Source organism: Nanorana parkeri, unplaced genomic scaffold, assembly GCF_000935625.1.
Source record: "Nanorana parkeri isolate BGI_ZX_2015 unplaced genomic scaffold, ASM93562v1 scaffold19, whole genome shotgun sequence".
NCBI classification, from domain to species: domain Eukaryota; kingdom Metazoa; phylum Chordata; class Amphibia; order Anura; family Dicroglossidae; genus Nanorana; species Nanorana parkeri.
In genome coordinates, this window is record NW_017306287.1 from 3,262,835 (window position 1) to 3,286,155 (window position 23,321).

Below are 23,321 nucleotides of genomic sequence, written 5' to 3' on the forward strand. Positions count from 1 at the left end.
GGAATACAAATCCCAGCAATACATTATACACTCTATGTATAATGTATTGCTGGGATTTGTTGTACTCCTCTATAGTTAGTGATATTCTGCACTGCGCTGTATAATGTATTATTGCTGGGATTTGTAGTCCTCTATAGCCAGTGCCATTCTGCATTGATTGCTGTATAATTTTACACTTTCCATTTCACTATATTGACTACAAATCCAAATCAATAATACATTATACAGCGCCATGAGGAATTCCACCCGCTATAGAGGAGCACAACAAATCCCAGCAATAGTACATTATACAGCGGTGCAATGCCGAATACCACTAGCTATAGAGGACTACAAAACCCAGCAACAGCACATTATACAGCGCAATGCAGAATACCGCCAGCTATAATGTACTATTGCTGGGATTTGTTGTGCTCCTCTATAGCTGGTGATATTCTGCATTGCGCTGTATAATGTACTATTGCTGGGATTTGTAGTCCTCTATAGCCAGTGCCATTCTGCATTGATTGCTGTATAATTTTACACTTTCCATTTCACTATATTGCACACCACACTTTTTTTTCTTTCTTTTTTACTTCCACCGCTCCAAGCTTGCTCCTGTGATGGACTACAATCTCAATACAAACTAGTAGTCCCACCACTGGAGCCATAATGTATTATTGCTGGGATTTGTAGTCCTCTATAGCCAGTGCCATTCTGCATTGATTGCTGTATAATTTTACACTTTCCATTTCACTATATTGACTACAAATCCAAATCAATAATACATTATACAGCGCCATGAGGAATTCCACCCGCTATAGAGGAGCACAACAAATCCCAGCAATAGTACATTATACAGCGGTGCAATGCCGAATACCACTAGCTATAGAGGACTACAAAACCCAGCAACAGCACATTATACAGCGCAATGCAGAATACCGCCAGCTATAATGTACTATTGCTGGGATTTGTTGTGCTCCTCTATAGCTGGTGATATTCTGCATTGCGCTGTATAATGTACTATTGCTGGGATTTGTAGTCCTCTATAGCCAGTGCCATTCTGCATTGATTGCTGTATAATTTTACACTTTCCATTTCACTATATTGCACACCACACTTTTTTTTCTTTCTTTTTTACTTCCACCGCTCCAAGCTTGCTCCTGTGATGGACTACAATCTCAATACAAACTAGTAGTCCCACCACTGGAGCCATTTTTTAAAATGTATTTTATTGTTTATCCGATTAATCAAACGTAATAATCGGCTAACTAATCGATTTTGAAAATAATCGTTAGCTGCAGCTCTACAGTGCGTTAATCGATCGCATGGGACTGTGATTAACGCACTGTTCTAGTGTGAACGGCCCCCAAAAACACTGACAGACAGAGACATAATTTTTTTTCTTTTTTACTAAGGTCCATCCAGTCTCTCTACCTTACGAAAACTGGAGTAGATCCTCAGCCTGCGGTCCAGTGAGGGCTGCTGTGCTGTGATGGAGCTCCATCCATGTGTATTGCTTGTACAGCTCCCATGCATGCCTGTAGATGTGCGGGGAGCCAGAATGTGATCACTCCAGGGTATGCAAGGGAGCTGTAAGCAATGCACGTATGGATGGGGCTCCATTGCGGCCATAGCACAAGCCCCGCCTATCTCAAGCCGACACTCGTCGCCAGGCAGCACATTTTGAATGGCTGCTCGGTGCGAGAACTGATGTGCTGCGCTAGGGGGAGGCTGAGGAGTCTCTCATCTAGAAACGCGGAAGGCATGAGGCGACCCACCAGTTGACAACCAAGGCCTTACACTGCACTGCATACTGGTCTGAATAGGCCCTTAATGTTGTAAATTAATGTTGAGGGTAGCTAGGTAGACAACTGGCGTGATTGTTCCCAAGGATTATGGTGTCCCGGTGTTTCACAAATGTTACCTTTACAATGACCCAATCACCTTTGGGCTTGTACAAGAATTGACATTGTTTATTAGTTTAGATGTTCCGTCTTATAAAAGATGGAAATCTGTACCCTTGTTCAGCGCAACTATTAATTCTGAGCCTCACAGTTCTGTTTGCGTCAGACGTCACCTCAGGCTAGGTTCACACCTAGGCGATTTATTGCGCAGATTCAGCCGTACGATATTGCACAAAACAGAGATTTGCATTCAAGTTGTTCACACCTTTGCGATTTGCTGCGCGGAAGAAATCGCCTGTTGCACAAAAAGGCACAGGCGCTATTTTCAGGCAGTTGTCACGCCGTTTGGGTCCCATAGACATCTCTATGCATTAAAAGCCTTGCGACGACAGGGCGGTTGTCAAAGCAAAAACGTGCGAAAACAGCTCAATTGCATAGGTGTGAACCTGAAGTATGACAGTTGCAGCCATTGTCAAATTGTACATTGAAGAGATGGAAATGATACAAGGTCAAGAAAAGTTACATTTCAGGTGACCTCAGATACAAGTTGCAGTATCAGGCTCAGAGAAATGTTAAATAAAGAAAGTAGACCAATTTAAATCTCCTATAAGCGGACCTGTGCAAATATACTAATCTAAGATGGTACATTAAAAATGGTCAAAGCAGCAGATTTGTTTTATGTTAAGTGCAAGCATTCCATGTGTACCTCTTACAGGTATTTATTACTTCTCACAGGGACCAGAGTATGACCCCTAACAATACACGTATCTACTCTTCTTTCTATATGAACAAAGCAGCCCCATCCATCATCCAGGGTCTACTTCCTGGAGAGATGCTAACTCGCAATACACAATCATAAATCTTTATGCACGTGCAAGTCATGGCTTTGTTCACAAATCTCCGACACAGATCAGTCTCTATTCTTGTGGCTTGCTACAAAGTCTGATCACCGAGGGAGAGGAGAACAAGGAAATGCCTCCTCCTGCCTGCAGCAAACATCTCAGTGTTAGCAAAGCCAGGACTGGAGCTCAATGACAGCTTTTAAGAGATGAAAGCAACAGACAGGCTTTACTTATAAATGATACTGTTGTGCTATGTTATGACAGGAAGGACGTATTCATTTAGACAGGCAAAGTTGCTGGAAGGCCAACTTTATGAAAGCCCAACAACTGGTTCTCTTCATGGCTTACTCCGACTCCATGTTTACGTGATACCATGGCAGCACGAGCAGCCCAGGATGTGGTCAGTTTTTAAAGACAAATGTATAAATGCTTTAAGATTCTAGTAGATATTTGAGACTCGGTTAAAGATTTTCAGTGTTTCTCTGTGGAATCATTTAATTTTTCACCCTGCAACTATCTTATTTCAGAGCAGATGTAAACCAGTTGGTGGCAATGGGGTAAGAGACAGTTTTTAGATAAAATGGTAAATGCTGCCCAACACTACAATCTACAGTTGCTACAGAGTAAAAGCTGGAATTTGATTGGTGCAGACCTGGGCGATCTGGACGTGCGTCCTGGGACCACGTGATTGTGTGCGGTTGCCGCCAGGCCCCATTGAATTCAATGGCGTTATATCCACACGGCAAACGCTGAAGAAAAAAAAAAAAAGGTACATGTACCTTTTTTTTTAGCCACTTGCACCATGCATTTTTTTCAGTCGCAATCGTGCGCGATTGCACAGATGGAAACGCCTGGCGCGACTGGGGTACCATTAGAAAAGAATGGCACCGCCAGCGCGATCAGCGGTGTTTTGCAATTCCGTGACCGTGTGGTTTCATGCACTATTGCCCAGGTGTGAACCTGGCCTAAGTAGGGTTCTGGGAGCGATATTTACCATCCTAGCACACAGCATATGTACTTGCACTGTAATCGTAATCTAAATATACAAATGTCATGGTAAAGCAGCACATACCTTCGTGACGGGTCCTGTCTGGGCAGTGGTCATGCCTGTGTGGGGTGACATAGCCGTCGTTCCTGTTAACGTATCTGCAAGGACGCTGCCTGGGGTGGTCTGTAAAGTAGAAGTATTGTACTGTAGGCCTGCTCCCCGACCTCTGCTTCCAGGTCCCAGCGAGCCATTCAGGACTTGTCCCTGTGCAGGCTGGGCTTGGTTCATTAGTGCATGCCCAGAATTGTTATTCATCAGTGCTTGGTGCCCTTGGTTAAAGTTGGAGTTGATGCAGATTCCCGCAGAGCCCTGCTGAGCAGACGGGCTACCCGTCACCATGCCGACTTGCTTTTGTGACTGGGATGTAGGTACAGACGGACCAGGCGTACCAGTAGCTGGTTTATTTAATCCAGAGGGCGGCGTGCCAGATAGTCCCTGGTTAAGTGGGCTCTTGCTGAGGCCGCCCAAGTTGCCGAGGCCTGGGCTGTTCTGTTGTCCCTGGCCTCCCATACTTTGTTGCACAGGGCTGCCTGAACCACCTCTTCCCATGCCAGCGCCCAGTCCTGGATTTCCTCCGCGAAGGAGATCGGACAGCTGCTTGTTCTGGGAAGCTGCATCTTGTCCTAGCCCTCCACCTGCGCCCAAGAGGTTCAAATCTCCATTGGGAATTAGCTCATCAGGAAGGTCATTTTCCAAGTCAAAGAAGAATTCTGCAAAAGAAGAAGGAAAAAAAAAAAAAAAAAAAAGTCAGCAAAAAGGCACTATGGGGCTGATCTTCTAACACTACAGGAAAAAACAGTGCTATTGTCTATAATATCCCTGGGCCTATACAGCGTAATCTACAGGTCATGAATGATTCAAATTGCCCATGAAGCAGTCCATCTCTCACAGCTAAAAAATATCACCAAACACCTTGCATCCAATGTTTAATTGAAACCCCATGCAGCATCGGCTCACACACACATCCCCATATGCAGGCAAGCATTCCACACTCTACATACACAAGGTCCATTATTAGGGAAATACCTCTACATTAGGCCAAACCTACAAGATACGATGTTTTACTCCCTTATAGGTTTAGATGCTGCAAGGAGCTTGCATCCCCACTGCTGGATTTCTAAGATTTAGGAAATTATAGGAAGGCAGGGAGAGTTTCCATGGCAGTGGGGATAACATTGGGATGTCACAACCAGGAGATCCAGACAGGTAAAAGAAGCTATTAGGATCTGACGCAACCGCTCCGACAAATACCATTTTACTTTCACTATCCTCGAAGTGATGTTTAAAAGGAGAACTGAGACGCCGCAGCTGAATCTGATCCCGACGATTATGCTGGGATGCGTGACGGACAGCTGGCTCTGCCTATCTAGAGGCAGAGCCAGCTGTACCCGCCCCCTCCCCCATCCGTTCCACCAGTCAGCGCTGGCAGATCGGAGAGGGGAATCCAGCCCCCCCCCTGTCACGGCAGAGAGCCCGGACAGGATCGAGAGGTGATCGAACGCCGGTATGTGGTCGCTCATCTCCCGATCTACTGAGCCGACCTGTGACAGTCTCATTGTCACAGGTCGGCTAGAACTATGAGGTGAGTGAAAAGCAGTTCTCCTTTAAGGAAAACACTCCTAACCTGATTGCTATAAGCAATATCTCCGACTTCCCGTAACCACTAGGTTATCAGAGACGGACCCAATGGGCAATCAAGGTTTACCTCCAGGCCTTTTTCTGCTGCCTGGAGTGGCCCTTTAACCACTTGCTGTCCGGGGCAATTTCTTACTATTTGCACACACGATAAAATCTGAATTTTTGGCTAGAAAAACAGCTTCAGACCCAAATGATATATGTCCTGAAAGCAGAGGCCCTGTAGAATAAAAAAAAAGTTGGTTGCAATTTTTTTTTGCCGCTTGGTATTTGCGCAAATGTTTATCAAACGAGTATTTTTACTTTTTTAAACTGCACTGAAATGAAATTTAGTATACAGAAACAGAATACCCAATTTTTTGGTAAAATATAAAAGACGGGGTCACATTGGGTAAATAGACACCAAACATGTCAAGCCTTAAAATTGTGTGCGTAGTTTTAGTGTTACCAGTGATTGATGGCCCTAGAAGTATTACTCTCACTTCAACATTAGTGACCATATGTAACGTGTGGTGCAATGTTTGTTTTTGCACACAGGTGTACCCGACACTTGTTTGCGTTGTATATGCATGCACATGGGGGGAACTTCAGAAAAAAATGTTTTGCTTTGTTACTTTCATTTTTATTGTTTTCCCATCATATAGGGAGCTAATAAGCCCCCTATGTAATAGCATATATGATGCGACAGGTCTTCTTTATGGAGAAAGCAGATGTCTTTCAGACCCCCAATGTCACCTAGGGACCCCAAAGAAGCAGAGATCTGTTTCCCCAGCTTCATCTCCTGGCTCTAAGAGCCGGAGAATGTGCCCTGTGACACAGGAAGTGATGCAATACAGTGATTGGAGGAGAGATCAGCAGCTAGAGGCTTGGTGATCTCTCTCCGATCTGTCAGGGGAGCCCCGCCATGCCGGGGGGGGGAGGGGGGAGGGGGGTAGAGAATAAGCACATTCCGCTGCACCCCACAAACAATCAGGGGTCTGTAAAGACACCGGATTGCTGGCATCTGAACAGCAATCGCCTGCAGCCGTGTTCTTGGTATAACGACTTCAGGACAGAACGTCTCTTGGCAATGGGCGGTCCTGAAGTAGTTAAATCTGGTACTGCATCATGTCAATGCGGCATAAGCTGCAGTAATAGTAACCTAGGACTACACAGAATTTGCAAAAACAAAAATACTTATAACACGTCAATGCCAAAGCTGCAATAATTGTAACCCCCGGACTACACAGGTGTCCACAAGACAAGTTTTTGCTTATATTTTTGGAATGACATAAACCCAGAATGACTCAGAAGCCCAAGCAAGCCATCTGTACAGGTCACAAGCCCATCTTGTAATAAGCAACGTGGCTGAACACCAGCGTGCACAATAGAGCCTGGAGGCATTTTATCCGATAGTGAAATATTTGAAAACAAACTTTCAGTTTTGGGAAGGCTCCTCTGCTAAGTGAACAACGGCCCAGTAATAGGCCTCGGTGGTTACTAATCCTAGGGTTGAGGGCTAATGTTGTGTACATTAAAACGGTTAGCGCTAAATGCAATACCCTTTCATCATATTACAGGATTGTAAGTACTACATGCCTAATCCTAACCCCAAACCTAACATTAAGAACCACAAAAGTGTTGTAAGCTTATAGTACTTTCCTTCCAACACAGAGGAAATGTTACAGATAAGGAAGACAAGTCTGGACATTCCCAATGCTTAAGGAAAATAAAAAGGAATACACCACCAGCGCTGGAGATTGTGCCAAAGTTTGGGTCGATTATAGGTCAGGGCAGAGTATGCAAACAACTACCAGTATACTGAGCAGGGGCGGGCAACCTCGGCACTCCAGCTGTTAAGTAACTGCAAATCCCGTCATGCTTTTGCCTGTGGCGGTCAGTCTTGCAATGCCTCGTGGGACTTGTGGTTCCACAACAGCTGGCACTGCCAATGATGCCTATCCCTGGTATAGAGAAATTACGGATATCAGTTGTGTTATTGAAAGGCAGCATTGACCATCAGAGTATAAGCTGGCCTCACACAATCACTTGAACCCGCTATTGATATTATACGGCGTGGATGGATGAATTTCCCCTGCCGGATATTGTATCCTGATAGCCGGCATCTGCAACTTGAACAGCCAGCGACTGCAGCTCAATTTTTTTTCCACCGACTCCTTCACTTTTTCGATCGCACTTTGACGTTCCGGATGTTGTCGGCAGGGCCACCCATGCCTTAAATTTCAGACAATTGACAGCAGGGGTAGCCAAACTCTGGCCCTCCAGCTGTGGTGGCACTAAAAATCCCATGAGGCATTGCAAGATTCTCACAGCCACGACTCCCGGAGAGAGATGCATCATGGGATTTGTAGTTTCACCACAGCTGGAGTTTGGCAACCCCTGATTTACAGGAATCGGTCAAAATTCAAGTAGTCTATAGATTTCACTTCTAAAAATGTAGATAAAATATTCGTAATCGGTGGCCTAAAATTAAAATATTTGCAGTTCTACTGTCCGTCACTGTATTGTAAACAGATGTTCAATACCTGCCGGCATCCCATTATGTAGCAGTACATTTACATACAAATGGTAACAAAAGAGGGTGTTCCTATACAATAATGTTCCCGTGTGCATGATGTACAGGAATATGCCATTTCACAATAGACTTAACCCAGTCCCTCCCAGAGAGTTCTGAAAAGTTATTATTCAAGTCTAGAATATCTCTTCACTTCCTTAGCGGCCATTAAATCATCAGCCTTTGTAGCAACTAGACAAGATGACCTCAGGAAACTCAGAAAAGGTGAAACAGGGATAAGCCATGATCGTTGCATGTAACATTCCCTCGCTGTATAGTCCTTGGCAGCGTGTGCATAGAAACAAAAGAACTTAAAGCTGCCCATTATTCCTGCGTGGAAATATGGAAAGGCGATTCTTCTCACTACAGAAACTGAAAGTGAAGGAAATGTTCTTCATGGACAGATCTGAAATAGTCTGGGGGTTCCTTCATTTTTGTTTTTTTTCATAGTGGTAACTTCAAAATTGGATCAGGAAAAAAGAAAACTCTGTCATGTACAAGATAGCCAATGTACCGATAAAGGGCTGGAGAATGAGGGGTAAAAGTTTGGGAAAAAACATTCGTGGTCGGCCCATCCAAAGCTGGCATTTTAGTTCTGGATGAATCATTCATGAGCTTCTTGTATCCTTGGGGAGCTCTAAGAGGACGGATCCCCTGGACGGAGGTCCTAATACTGCCTCCCAGCACCAGAGTCTCTTCCACTGCTGCCATCTCCAAATATAACAAGGAGGAGGTGGTGGTAGGAGGTAGCTAAGAGCCCAAGGCCTGTACAAATCATTGTGCTGAAGGGTGCATTGCAGTAGGGAGGCCTATTAATTTGAATGGGCCGTCTACTGCATCTAATCACACACAAGCAAGTACATGCACCATTTAGAAAAATAGGATTTTTTTGAACTCACCGTAAAATCCTTTTCTCAGAGTTCATTAAAGGACACAGCCGAATCTTCATTGTAGTTTTTTTTGCCTGCCAGTGGCATATAACCCTTCCGTAAAATGAAGATTCGGCTGTGTACTTCAATGAACGTAAGAGAAAACAACATTTGTCATACCACAACACATGGTATTAGGTTAGCACAGGGGTGGACAAATGAATATGGAATTCAGGAGCCAACAGGATATTTTTTTTTTTTTTAGGAGCAGCTCCTCAGACATGTAGAGAAAACCTCAAAAGTTAGGTCTCCGCTGTAATCGTTAAGGAACATTGGCGAGCTGTCATGGGATTTGTCTCACCCGGGGATTCCGTATGTTGTGGTACGATGCAATGCACATGTGAATGTTACGCGCAGAAGTAATAATGGCACCTCAATGCACCATGCTATCACATGCAAGTAGTACAGAGCAAACGCACCGCTCCTCCACCACTCGGCGGGGGAAGAAAGATGGGTGCTCGGCGATTGGCGCCCACACCCCAAATGATCCAGCCACACACTGCATAGTGCTGAAGCACTTTAATGGAGACTGTACAACATCACTGAGTCCTCCCTCAGATCTGCCCCTCTCGGAAGCATTTCATCCAATCATGGTCTTAGACCGAGATTATTATTTATGCAGCCCATTAAATAGTGCACATACACATCAGATAGATGATGATGATGATGATGATGACACGCAATCTCATGTGATGCACAGAGATGTGGACAGAACCTAAGCCTATTAGCATATACTTACCATCTTGTCTTAAATCGTATTGTGACTGTAATGTCTTCCTTATATTGTAAAGCGCTGTGCAAACTATTGGCGCTATACAAATCCTATAAATCTTGCTGCTTTGCAGTGCTACACAATGGTAGTGCCTTACAGCTCCTTCTCACAATGCAAGTCAATTTAAACCATGCCCTCCCTGTGTGGCAGACATCTTCTACAGTATCACTGCAATAACTAAACCAGCCTGCCTCCAGTGGTAATCTACAACTCTCAGCATTTGATGTGATGACAAACAAAAGAAAAAGCATTTTTTTTTTTTAAACTGTCATGTGACTAACATTTGATATTTGCAAGTGACATTAAAAGGCAGCTTCTTTTTTTTTTTCCTGCTATACAAGAGAACTACAGAGTAAGTGCTTTTCCCCTTAGTTCTCTTAAGGGTCACAGGAGGACATATACTAGCATCCTCCCGTGACCCAAAGCTCAGTATATAGCGAGCTACAGCTCGCGGCATACTGAGAGCGTCGCAGCCCGGGATGGATCCTGACAATGCTGTCAAGATCCACCCAGCTGCATGAATGACAGTGGTCTCTGCCTATCTAGAGGCAGAGCCAGCTGTGCTCGCCCCCTCCCCCGTCCGTTCCGCCAGTCAGCGCTGGGGGATTGGAGAGGGGAATCCCTGCAGGGAGTGGAGATTGACAGTCACCGCTCTCTGCAGGGGGATATTGGGAAGTGAGCGAGCGACGGGATGTGTTCGCTCACTTCCCGATCTATAGAGCCGACGTGCGACAGTTTCATTGTCCCGCGTCGGCTCGAACTATGAGGATGAGTGATTTTCACTTGCCTCATAGTTCTCCTTTAAGATCTTACCTCATGTGACGCCTCTTGATCCCAAGATCATCTTCCTTCCACTCGTTTCCTCCAGCGATGGTGCCGCTCTCTGATCCAGCGCAGACTCCTATGTCTTCCTGTGTCCCACGGAGTCTGTTCTGTGTGCACGCTCCCGGCTGCATGCATTCACTTACACGGTCTCTCCTACTTTCCCTGCCAGTGATAGATTGCGCATGCGTCCGCGCGCACACGCACACACACTTCCTCCTGCGCAGCCGGGAGCAAGTGGTGCAGACACAGGTAAGTTATTAGCTATTTGCCAACTTTTTCTTTTTTTAAATGTTTTTGCATTTATCTACGGCTTGCTAGCAGTAGATATGTATAAAACATTCAAGCCTTTAATACCACTTAAATGAATGGAGTTTCCCCAAACAAAAACCACACTCACTGTTAGAATTTAATTACAGAATATTCTTTTTTTCCCCAATACAATCTGAAATCGATTTATGATTTGATCCTATTAACTATTAGAAAGTCGAACAAACGTTTTGGAACAAAATACGAGAGCCGATTAAAATGTAAATATAATTTAGAACAACATTAAATTACAGAATGGCTTGTGTAGCAATTTGTATGTTTCTGACTTTTTTTGAAAAGCTCGTCAGATCAGTAACTCAAAAGTTCTAAACAAGTGGATCAGCATACTAGCCAGGCAAACGAGCAGTTTTAGGTCAACAAAAGGCAGCCTCTATATTTCTCAGCCAAGGTTTACATGAGGAAATGACAGCTCCCAGCTTTCAGAAATCTGTTTTAAGCAGACATTTATCCCCATTCACTAAAATCACATCTGCAAATGGATACGAAATGTCACATTCATTAAAGATTTTTTGCTTTACTGTACTTGGAATTATGTTTTTTCAACTTCCTGGTTAAGTGGCACTGGTGATGTAACCCTGGCCTCACAGATGCATCCTGGGAACGTCACCAGTGCCCTCATTTGTAGACTAGGGCTGCGACAACTGATCAACTAAGTCAATTATAAAGCGATGATGGAAAACATTGTCAATGTTTTCAATCATCAAAAAATCAGCTTTCGATTAATTCACGGCTCCACACACGCCGCGTGGCGCATTCAGCCTCACGCTCGCCGCTGCCAGACCCGCCCGCATCCACGATCAACACGGGTACACAGGGAGAAGCATCATCAAGGAGGAGAAGGCGTAGGGGGACGACAGCCTCCAACAGACAGGCCCGATCTAAGAACCAAGATGCTGGAAGACTGCTCAGGTAAGCCTGCACTTTCCCCTACCTGGTGCTCTACGATGTATTGCTGTGATAGTGGGATTTGTATTCCTCTATAGCTGATGGTACATTGTGCTATATATTATACACAGCAATATACCATCAGCTATAGAGGAATACAAATCCCAGCAATACATTATACACTCTATGTATAATGTATTGCTGGGATTTGTTGTACTCCAATATAGCTGGTGGTATTCTGCATTGCGCTGTATAGAGGAGTACAACAAATCCCAGCAATAGTACATTATACAGCGCAATGCAGAATACCACCAGCTATGATGTACTATTGCTGGGATTTGTTTATTCCTCTATAGATGGTGGTATTCTGCATTGCGCTCTTTAGAGGAATACAACAAATCCCAGCAATAATACATTATATATACAGCGCAATGTAGAATACCACCAGCTATAATGTATGTGCACCGTCACATGTTCCAGGAGGCAGACCCAGGGAAATAAAGGGAGATGGATTAATCTGCCCGCATATAAATGGCCACTGTCAGAAGACTGAGCAAGAAAATAAAAATAAGATAAGCAAAGAATAAAAATCCTGCAATTATCTAGAAGTATTTGTTTGTAGATTGTCATCACTAAACATTTCTAAAGCTGCCTTTGTTGTCAATTTTAAGAGAAGTTCTTCTTTAAAAGGCTAATAATTTACATATTTATTCTATATTCCCAATGAATCAGCAGCTGGACCACAGGTTGCCTGAACATGGTTTACTAAGCCATTTTGTAAGCATGCACAATTAAATGGAGGTTGCGAGGCTTTGCCTGGCTTACACATTCCACTGTATGTCGGCTACGGGGAACAGGCTGCTGACATTTTATGCTTATGAGGTTTTAAATACCACAGGCCTGCAATAAACCCCAACAAGCACCGCCACGGAGTCAGATCTCCTCCTGTTCTCCGGCAGACCCCCGGCTCAGTGATTTAGCCTGTGCTGTCAACAGAGGCAGGCGAGCCCAGCAATACTGACATGTGGCACGGGGCACAATCAACAACACTGCTGCGTCCGGTGAGTGCGGCAATCCTCCACAGAAGTAGGCTGCGTTTCTCCAGCTCTGTGAAGTTCACTCTGCAATTCTGGGAACAAAGCTCTTCAATGAAAGTCGATCCTTTTTCACAATGAACCATACAAAATTGTAACCCTCGCAGTGTCTGAAACCCCAGCAGCGCCGACACATGGGCCATCAACACAAGTCACCCAAAATCAACGAGAGCTCAGAGCTGAACAAGGCTTTGTTCCACCAAGTAATGCTTTTCTCGTCATCCCTCATCAATGAGCGTTTCTGCTGAACTACTACATAACTTCCATCTGACACTAGTAACTATCACTTTAAATAATAATGAAGGACGGCTAAACCTAAAATGATAATTTACATAGAAAAAGTCAAGTAGATTTTAATCAGTGTGGAAGTCCCTATATACAGAATAGATATTTGCTATGTAACACTTCTGCAGTCTGCTCGCTGCCATGTTGGGCACAAAGAAGCACCAAAATGGCAAATGGTAGTCCTTTATTGAGGAGTTTTTTTTCTTAGGAGGTCTGCTAACCATCAAAAGCCGACAGATATGTGAATTTAAATGCAGCCTTATCTGAAAGAAAAAAAGAATGTGCATATTGTTGCTGCAAAATCTGGAATCTGGGATACCTGGATAACATGATCATGTGATTAAATGAGAACTATGGTGTCAGGGCTTTTCCCCATAGTTCTCCTCAGGGTCACGGGAGAACACAAACTAGCTTTCTCCTTTGACCCAAAGCTCAGTATACCGCGAGCTACAGCTCGTGGTATACTGAGACGCCGCAGCCGGGACGGATCCCGACAATACTGTCTGGATCCGCCCAGCTGCGGGATTGACAGCTGGCTCTGCCTATCTAGAGGCAGAGCCAGCTGCACCCGCCCCCTCCCACGTCTGTTTTGCCAGTCAGCGCTGGAGGATCGGACGGGGGAATCCCTGCAGGGAGCCGTGAGTGACAGTCACGGCTTACTGCAGGGATAGATCGAGAAGTGGGCGAGTGACACTATGTGTTCACTCACTTCCCGATCTACTGAGCCGACCTGTGACAGTTTCATTGTCACAGGTTGGCTCAGATTATGAGTCTGAGTGAAAATCACTTGCCTCATAATTCTCCTTTAATGCCACCTTGGTTAATGTGGTCATGTGTTCAATGTCACATGACCTGTAAGGAAATGATCACAGTTTAGGAAAGCCTACTGAATGGCAGTTCCCCCCAGCCCTGTCTGCAGATGGCGTTGGCCTTGGTCCATCTTCTGGAGTGAACCTAGAATTCAGCTATTATATTTGAAAAGTACAGATTTCCCGATGCTTCAAGACAATTTTCATATTTTATATCTGCATAACTTCTGCAATGTGCCTCCATATAAATTTGAGTAAAGTTTTTGCTTTTATCAGTAGGAGCCGAACTACTTAAACTTGTGTAAAACAAAATCGCAGCTATTCATTCAGCGACCGTTGGAAACTGGGAACTTACCAAAAGGCAGACAGACCATTATCAACCACGCCACTAAAAGTAGAGCCTGATTCACCAGGAAATGTGGTTATGATATACAGGAGGGATAGCCCGATACACGGGGTAGTCGGTGGTCTGTGGTACGGCTATTTATAATAGATAACACTCGAACAAAAAAAAGACAGCACAAACATCATGAAACATCTACAGCTAGAGCTACACTGGAGATTTCTTAAACAAAAGGCTACTTTTGTTCCCCATGGTCCCTGTGTGTGTTGTAAAGTAGTCACCGCTCCAAGCTCACTCCTGTGATGGAATACAATCATGTTTAGTTTACTAATTTGTAGTTGGATTGTAATCCATCACAGGAGTAAGCTTGGAGGGGTGACTACTTTACAACACACACAGGGACCATGGAGAACAGAAGTAGCCACCCTCCAGAAGGAAGGACAGTGTCGGCACCAATTCAGAGATGATTTGAGGATCTACAGCCGAGTGATACACAAATAAGATACCCTTATGTTAAAAGTAAAAGTGCATGAATGCAATTCTAAGATTTAATTGCAGAGTTTAGTGTCACTTTAAGCACCGTAAAATAATTGAGCAGTCGCTCAGCGATTGTAATGTTCCAACCCAGCTAATTGTTTTGATTTGATGCCACGAACAGTAGGAAGGGATTGAATTAGTTGACAATTAGTTCATTAAAAAGGAGAACTATGAGGTGAGCGCTTTTCACTCACCTCATAGTTCTAGCCGACCTGCGACAACGAGACTGTCACAGGTCGGCTCAGAAGATCGGGAGGTGAGCGAACACATAGCGGCGTTCGCTCACCTCTCGATCCTGTCACGGCTCTCTGCCGTGGCAAGTGAGGGGCTGTATTCCCCCCTATCCCCACTCCGATCCGCCAGCGCTGACTGGAGGATTGGATGGGGCGGGTACAGCTGGTTCTGCCTCTAGATAGGCAGAGCCAGCTGTCACTCACGCAGCTGGGCGGATCCAGAGCTGTAGCTCGTGGTATACGGAGCTCAGGGTGACGGGAGGACGCTAGTTTGTGTCCTCCCGTTACCCTAAGGAGAACTATGGGGAAAAGCCTTAACCCCATAGTTCTCCTTTAAAGGAGAACTATGAGGTGAGTGAAAATCACTCCTCCTCATAGTTCGAGCCGACGTGTGACAATGAAACTGTCACAGGTCGGCTCTATAGGTCGGGAAGTGGGCGAACACATACCGTCACTCGCACATTTCCCGATATCCCCTTGCAGAGAGCAGTGACTGTCAGTCACCACTCCCTGCAGGGATTCCCCTCTCCGATCCCCCAGCGCTGAGTGGGGGAACGGACAGGGGAGGGTACAGCTGGCTCTGCATCTAGATAGTCAGAGCCCACTGTCACTCATGCAGCTGAGTGGATCTCGACTGCATTGTCAGGATCCATCCTGGCTGCGGCGCTCTCAGTAGGTCGCGATATACTGAGCTTTGGGTCATGGGAGGACGATAGTATATGTCCTCCTGTGACCCTTAAGAGAACTATGTGGAAAAGCACTTAGCCCATAGTTCTCTTTTAAACAATTGTATCCATGCATGTGCATTGGCTGTCCAGCTTAAGACTGAACACGACTTACATTATACTGAAGAACAAGCCAGCACAATCTTGATTTCCAGATGTGTACCTGTCGCAGCTCTGAGCCCCTTCTTCTAATCTACGATCTCCTGCTCCTCAATTGGTACCCATACACTACCAATTACAGCGATCCTAATCTGCAGGGGTGCAGGAAATGCTTTAAAGAACGACTTGGCCAAGGGCTAAAGCGGGGGTCCGATCCACTTGTCCTTCATGACATACTACTTGTGATACAAAAAATAAATTTAAACAAAACTATATTTAACTGAGCTAAGAAGCGCTTCTCATGGGTCAGTGCAGTCAGGTGACTGCGCTGACCAATGAGTGCTCGCAATTTGTGAGCTAAATTCAAAATCCATAGTGCAGGGCTGTGCTGGATGGCAGTACACGCATACCTGGCAGAGGGGAAGGGCCGTTTTGCCAAAAGACAAGTATAGCAGAGGTGGAGAGGGGGCCAGACCTGACAAACAAGCAGGCTGCTTACAAGTGATCTGGGCGGCGGTACAGCTGCCCAGATCATTTGTGCAAAATGGCTCCCCCGCTCTACCCGCAGCAGGGCTAAATGGAAAAAAAAAAAAGTGGCCAGCAGACGGAACTGCATATTCCGGGCATCAGGCAATAGGAATCCCACACCCCTGAGCTGTCTATAAGGCCTCATTCACACAGCGTAGAGTGGGGCCACACAGATCCGCGTGACATGCACGGACGTATTGGGCCCTTCCCAAGAAGGACAGGTGCTGCGTGTGATTGTACACAGCAGCCTGTTCTTCCCTATGGGAGGACGTGGCCATACGCTGACGTGAGCTGCACATCAGTGCGGGTGTCCGTATTCAGATGCAGACTGGATGGATCCTGTGTGCGTCCGAGCATGGATCTGTACGGCCCCACTCTACGCTGTGTGAACGAGGCCTTAAGTTAACACAACAAAGAATAGTAATAACTGTTGTCAAATATAATTTTAGGTAAAAAATAAAAATGTCTCACATAATGCACAGCTTTTGCCAAAACTGGTGAAACTAGATAGTCATAATCTTCCTTCGTATGGCCAATGTCATTCCAGACTACACACAACACAGTGTGATCCAGATCAGTACATCCACTTGTATACATACACTCTATATATTTGCTCTAGGTTGTGCAACATGCTGCTAACATTTGTGCTTGATGTGTGAACATCTAGACGGCACTGGGTAAAATCTCAATAGCTATACTAGTCAAAGCCAACAGAAGCAGGCTGAACTTCTGCCGACTTATAAAAGCTGCTCTGGGCAAGTTTTCCACTTGCTCTTGTCATGGGTGACCATGATAAATTTGGCATGGGTCACCTCTGCTTTTGTGTAAAATTCCAGTCAAAAATGTTGAAAGATCACGGATTGCATTTATTGTGATCCATTGAGAAGCAGTGACAACACACGCCGTAACCCACCTCATTGCAGCAGAGGGGTGTGAACGGGGAAAAAAATAGAACCATTGTTTTCTTAGTGCCCCAGTGTTGAGCATGCATTGCTCTGTGCAGATTAATGGAGGTCAGTGTGAATCAGGGGTAGCCAAACTCCAGCCCTCAGCCATAATAAAACTACAAACCCAATCATATTTCTGCCTAGAAATCATGCCTATGGATGTCAGAGTCTTGCAATCGCTGCAGGGAATGGTAGTTTCACCATAGCTGGAGCGCTGGGGTTTGGCTACCTTGATGTTTATGGTGTGAATGAGCTCTAAACCATGAGCATTTCTCTATCAGAACGGTGCATTGATCAGAAGTATTTTGTACCCTGCCCTATACCATCATTTCAGGGGCTCAATTCCCCTTAAAGTGACATTAAAGTCACAAATCCCCCCCACCAATGCTGCTTTAAGGACTTCCCTTAAATTATGCATCTTGATCCGATTATCTTCTTGCTTCCACTTGTATTGAGAAGTCCCTTCAGTGCTGGTGCCGGTCTCTGATCCAGCGCGGAATCCTCGTGTCCTGTGATGTCTGTCCAACGTGCACGCTAACGGCTGCGTGCATTCACCTCGTCGGCAGGGATTCTTCTCACTGCCAGCGATTTCTACTGCGCACGCGCCCGCTCTCATTCTTGAGAAGCTTCAGATCTTCAGCGGGGAGCAAGCGGCGGAGAAACAGGCAGGTTTTTACTTTTTTGGTGACTTTAAAAAAAAAAAAAAAATGTAAAAAACTTTTTTTGCATAGATCTTCAGCTTGCTAGCAGATGATGTCTGCACAAAAAAACCCCGTTTAAATATACTTCAAGTGCCAAATTAAAAGACTAATTCAACCTTTATTACCATGTTAGACCCATAATTAGGGTGCAGCATGGTGCCATTCAGCAGCTCCCCCCCAATTTGTACACAGATAGCTTTACAGGATCTGTGAATGAAATCACTACAAGTCCCATCTGCAACTGAGGGACTCATATACACAAAGGATAACTTCCCCCAGCTCCATAAACCAACAGTCCATCTCTCAGCTTGGACCCTGATTTGGGGATTATTCTGCTGGATACTGAGCATTGCACCCATAACCCACTGATCGTTGTTGAAAGGCTTTGCAAGCTCCAATATAAAAAAAAAAAATGATTATGTGCACTTTTTTTCATTTTGCACTATGGATGCATTTATTAAAATATTGCAAATAAGTGGAATATGCCTTTAAAGTAACAACATCAGCAAAGACCCCCCACCTCACTTTATTTTTCAGACTAGGAATCTACAACAGTACATCATGGCTACTTTATGAAGTTGTACGAGATTCCGGTTCATTCATATGAGAAACTGGGGCGTCCATATTTCTACACTGTCACAAATCTGACAAACTGTGTACTTTCCATTTTCTGGATGTGCCAATCAAGATTTCTCTGCACTTTGTGAATCTTGATTACCTAGACTGTGCGATTCTTTACAGATCTGAAAAATCCACACCGATCAACCCTCAACAAAGTCACATTTGCCAAAGCAACGCTCGTCTCCTTTTGCGATTTGCACGACATATACCAAGGTAAAAAATTTACTTGTATAGCGACGCCATTTTATATTGCGGCCGTATAGACATACGATCATCTAAACCAGTTATCAGGCTATCGATGGACTGGATACCTCAGAGGCAATGTCTTCCGTCACAGTGATGCCACCAACTTCATACAAATTCACAATCTGCTTTCCCTGAAATATTGTATCAATGCAGCTTCCATATTACAAGTGTATTTCTACTTTTGCAGTCAAATTTGAGAAAACTTCAGTGTGTTCCCATTCACACAGCATAACAAAAACATATATACATACATACATACATACATACATACATACACAGGGCTTGAAAAAGTTTAGGGTGTCTTACCAGTCAGTCAAAAATTTCAGTGAGCATGACCGAACTATAGCCTTGCAATTTATGTTAAAAAATTTTAAGGACACAGAGCTTTCTTTTGGATGTATATAATCACCGCTTTTTAATATATAATGAAAAAGTACTGTAAATTTTGAGGGGAAAAAGAAAAAGTTTTCCCTACGTTATGTTAAGCATTTATTCTTACCCATATTTTTGGTAAAATATAAGAGACGGGGTCAGGTCGGGTAAATAGACAATAAACATGTCAAGCCTTAAAATTGCACGCGCCCGCAAAAAAACCACCACACCGAAAATTGGTCATACGCGACGCTTTCAACGCTTTTACTGCTCATCATTTTAGTGTTATCAGTGATTAATGGCCCTAGAATTATTGCTCTCACTGCAACGTTCAAGTCGATATGTAACATGCGTGACAATAGGCGCAATCGTCGTTTTTGCACGTAGGCGCACTCGACACGTTTTCCTGTGTATGTGGGGGGCCTTTAAAAAAAAAAGTGTTTGTTTTTTTTACACTCAACTTTATTGCTATCACATGGGGGGCTAAGAAACTCTCTATGTGATAACCAATATACATGACAGGTCCTCTTTATGGAGACATCAGGGGTCTACAAGACCCCTAATGGCACCTGCGGACCCCCCAGAGAAGCTGATGAAGCAGAGATCTGTATCCGGGAATGACAGCTGAATGTGGAAGTGATGTAATATACTGTACATCACTTCCTGCATTCGGGGACTGGAGAGATCAGAGGATGATGTGTACCGACCTCCCTTTGATCTCCTGTCACAGAGCAGCCGTTGCCGGTCCCAGCCACGGGAGTGCAGCGGCAGCAACCCTTTCCTTTGATGTTTCTGTGTAGCTGTACATGGCAAATGTCTTTTTAAATTTCCAAGTGACAGGAAACTGTCTGTGCCCATAGAAAGACTAAGGACAGACTGAGCTTCCTCTCAATACAATACAATGCTTATTTAACCATTTGTTAATACAGTGTTCAAATCTAGTTTACAACTGAGATCTGCCAGCATAGTACACACGGGGCTAACTATGGTAACATTAACCTGCCCAGCTCCCACATTCTAGAACACTCAATACAGAACTTTTCTTTCAGAATAAAGCATGCATTGTGCACGCAGCAATTGACAAAAAAAAGTTGTACTGTGTGAATAAGAAACATGTAAAAAATATAAAAGGTTTTCCAATTTGGCTGCAAATAGTGGAAATACACTTTAAGGCTATTACAAGTGAACTAATGGACATCGTCAATTGCAACCAAGTTCAAATAATTTATAACAGGGGAATGCACCTCAGCACTCCAGATGTGCTTAAACTATAAACACCATCATCCCTCTGTAAGCCATGCCGGTGTGTCTGTCAGTCTTGCAATGCTTCATGGGATTTGTAGTCCCACAACAGCTGAAGTGCTGAGGCCACCTACCCCTGCTTTAGAACAATCACTACAAAATGTCACCTGGCGTCAGGTTATGATGGGTGGCTAAACTTTATGCTGCCTTACAGCATCTCCCAAGAACTATACATATATTTTGGCTGCCCATCCTATGTAATATAAACCAACAGAGCTACTTCCATAATCTACAATGAAAACAGCCAAAATCTTAAAATTCTGTGTATGGCTGCCTTGTAACAGAAGGATGCAATACAAGTCCCCACAAATGCCACACATAGGACAAGCAAGTTAGCAAATCCCTGCGCTACGACATGCTTTGGAGTTTCTTCTTACCAAATCCTCACCTATATGACAGTCCTAACTTATTAAAATGTCTGAATTAGGAACTAGCTCGATTCCGATATGTTTCAATAATAAAATTTAAAAAATGACGACAAGGTAGCTATACATTGAATCAGAGAAGAACAAATCCCAGGAGCCAGGTCGCCAATGCTCCTTAAATATTACAGCTGGCGCCTATCTTTTAGGGTTTTCTCTAGTTGTTGTCAATGGAGCTAGCTCCTAAAAAATCCTGCTGGCCCCCGGATTGGACTGACTGGCTTCTGAACCCCGTATGAAATCCGTTCAGCTCCTCACATTGCACTACTGCTCCACATATATCTATCACCACATAGCAAAATGTTCTCCACATCCCATCTGCGATGTCCCCACAGCCCAAAACAATGCTCTTCCAGTAAACACTGCATGTTGCTAAACACCAATTCTAGAGCTGCAGCTATTATTTTCAAAATCGGTTAGCCGATTATTAAGTTCGATTAATCGGATAAACAATAACATACATTTTAAAAAATGGCTCCAGTGATGGACTACTAGTTTGTATTGAGGTTGTAGTCCATAACAGGAGCAAGCTTGGAGCGGTGGAAGTAAAAAAATGGTGTGGTGTGCAATATAGTGAAATGGAAAGTGTAAAATTATACAGATATTGTATGCATTACCTATCAGTGTAAACAAATGGCTCACTTTATAAACACACTTCTACCCCAACCCAAATTCAATGCACCACATGCTATTGTTCGTGCTCCTGCACTGTGTTTCTCCTTCTTCCATTGCTTTGTGAAGTGACTGTCCAGCCTGCCCGAGCAGCCATTTCACTACCCGATCTGCCTTCACACATCCAAACTGTCTGTTTGCATCCCTGGCCACTTTCAGGGTTCTTGCACAACAATGCCTCGCCACAGTATGTGTGTGCATCCCAATGCCGGTCCCAACACTCCTGCAGCACAATCGGATACAGAATACTTTTCTAACCTTGTGTCATTGCTTAGTATCTCGAAGTGAATCCTCCTACATGGATGAAACATATGTCTGTACGGCATTACTATCTGGGCTCCACACGCACAAATCCAGCAAAATACATCCTTCATAAAAGACAAACAGCCTCAATTTACTACTAAAGGCTTTTTATATATATCGGTCCCAGTGAACTTGTGACTACCCCATGCAGCTCTGCGGAAGTTTCTACTTCTAACTACTCCGAAAATGTTCTAAATGACTCACATAATATACAAGTTCAGAATATGTGTGACAAATCTATATCTGTGTCCTCCATGCTGCCACTAAACCTCACGATGGGCAAACTAAAAAGGAACGCACATCTCCAGACTAAACATGAAGACAATGTCAACAATACACAAAGTAGAATAGATTAACGACATGTCGCAGTGTAACCTGACTATATTTTATTTAACACTTCAATGATTGTTACATTTACATCATATATACCCAAAATGATATCTATGCTACCTAAAGAATATAAAACGCAGACCATGCTGACAGCATGCAAGCTAAATCACATTAAAAACATTCCCTTCACATCACTATTATGCAACTTTTGTTTTCTAAAACTAATATACACATTACACACACACGAAAATCGCTGTACTTCCCTAGTTTCTCTCCCCTCCCTGTGCGCTGCTCTAGGTCACCACTGGCATAGCATCCAGCAGGGAGAAGAGGAAATGTCAGAGGAGGCTGAGCGATGCGGAGGGAGGAGAGCATTGTGAGGGGGCGGCGTGTCACAGGAGACCGGGCTCTGCTCCAGCACCGCCCAAATCAGAATAGAGAGCAGGGGGGAAGACAGCTGTCAGCGCTGTTACAGGCCCTGTCCAAGCTCTCCTCCAGCCCTGTCCAAATCAGCCTCCTGTGACAGATCAGGATGAAGAGCTGCGGTGTGGGGGGGAAGACAGCTGTCATAGGAGGCCAAACCGGTGTTGCGGGGGAGGAGTCAGCTGTCAAAATAGACCGAGCTCTCCTCCCCGCACTGCTGACTCAGTTGTGAAAGTGTGTCAGGATGGAGAGCGGGTACAAACACTCAGTGATCGCTAACTGCTTGTAAATAACCGAGAACACGAGGACATAGTATGTTTACTATAGTCTCAATTATGAATGAATGGGAAGTGCTCTACATCACTTCCTGTTCATTCATGATTGTGGACATCGTAACTCATACCATAAACAGAAAAAGAAATTGAGGACTCTGCGACTCTTCTATTTTAAAAAGGGAAATATCAGGGGTCTGTTTAGACCCCAATATTTCCCCAAAGCCCCTAAAAGTAAAGATGACAAAAATAAATAATTTATTAAAATATCAATAAGTTACAAAAAAATTTCAGCTTTGGCCTGACTTTTTTTTTGGTTTCACAATGTCATTTCGGTGAACCTCTAATAAATTATAT

The 23,321-nt window shown here is 44.2% G+C and overlaps 1 protein-coding gene across 1 annotated transcript in view; it reads right to left on the bottom strand.

Moving 5' to 3' along the window:
- The window catches only part of CREBBP (CREB binding protein), a 72,334-nt gene that overhangs the window by 40,082 nt on the left and 8,931 nt on the right, over nt 1-23,321 (bottom strand). Inside the window, exon 2 of the mRNA XM_018561498.1 lies at nt 3,798-4,483. Coding sequence (XP_018417000.1) covers nt 3,798-4,483 — 686 coding nt within the window. The remainder of the gene's footprint in view (nt 1-3,797; nt 4,484-23,321) is intronic.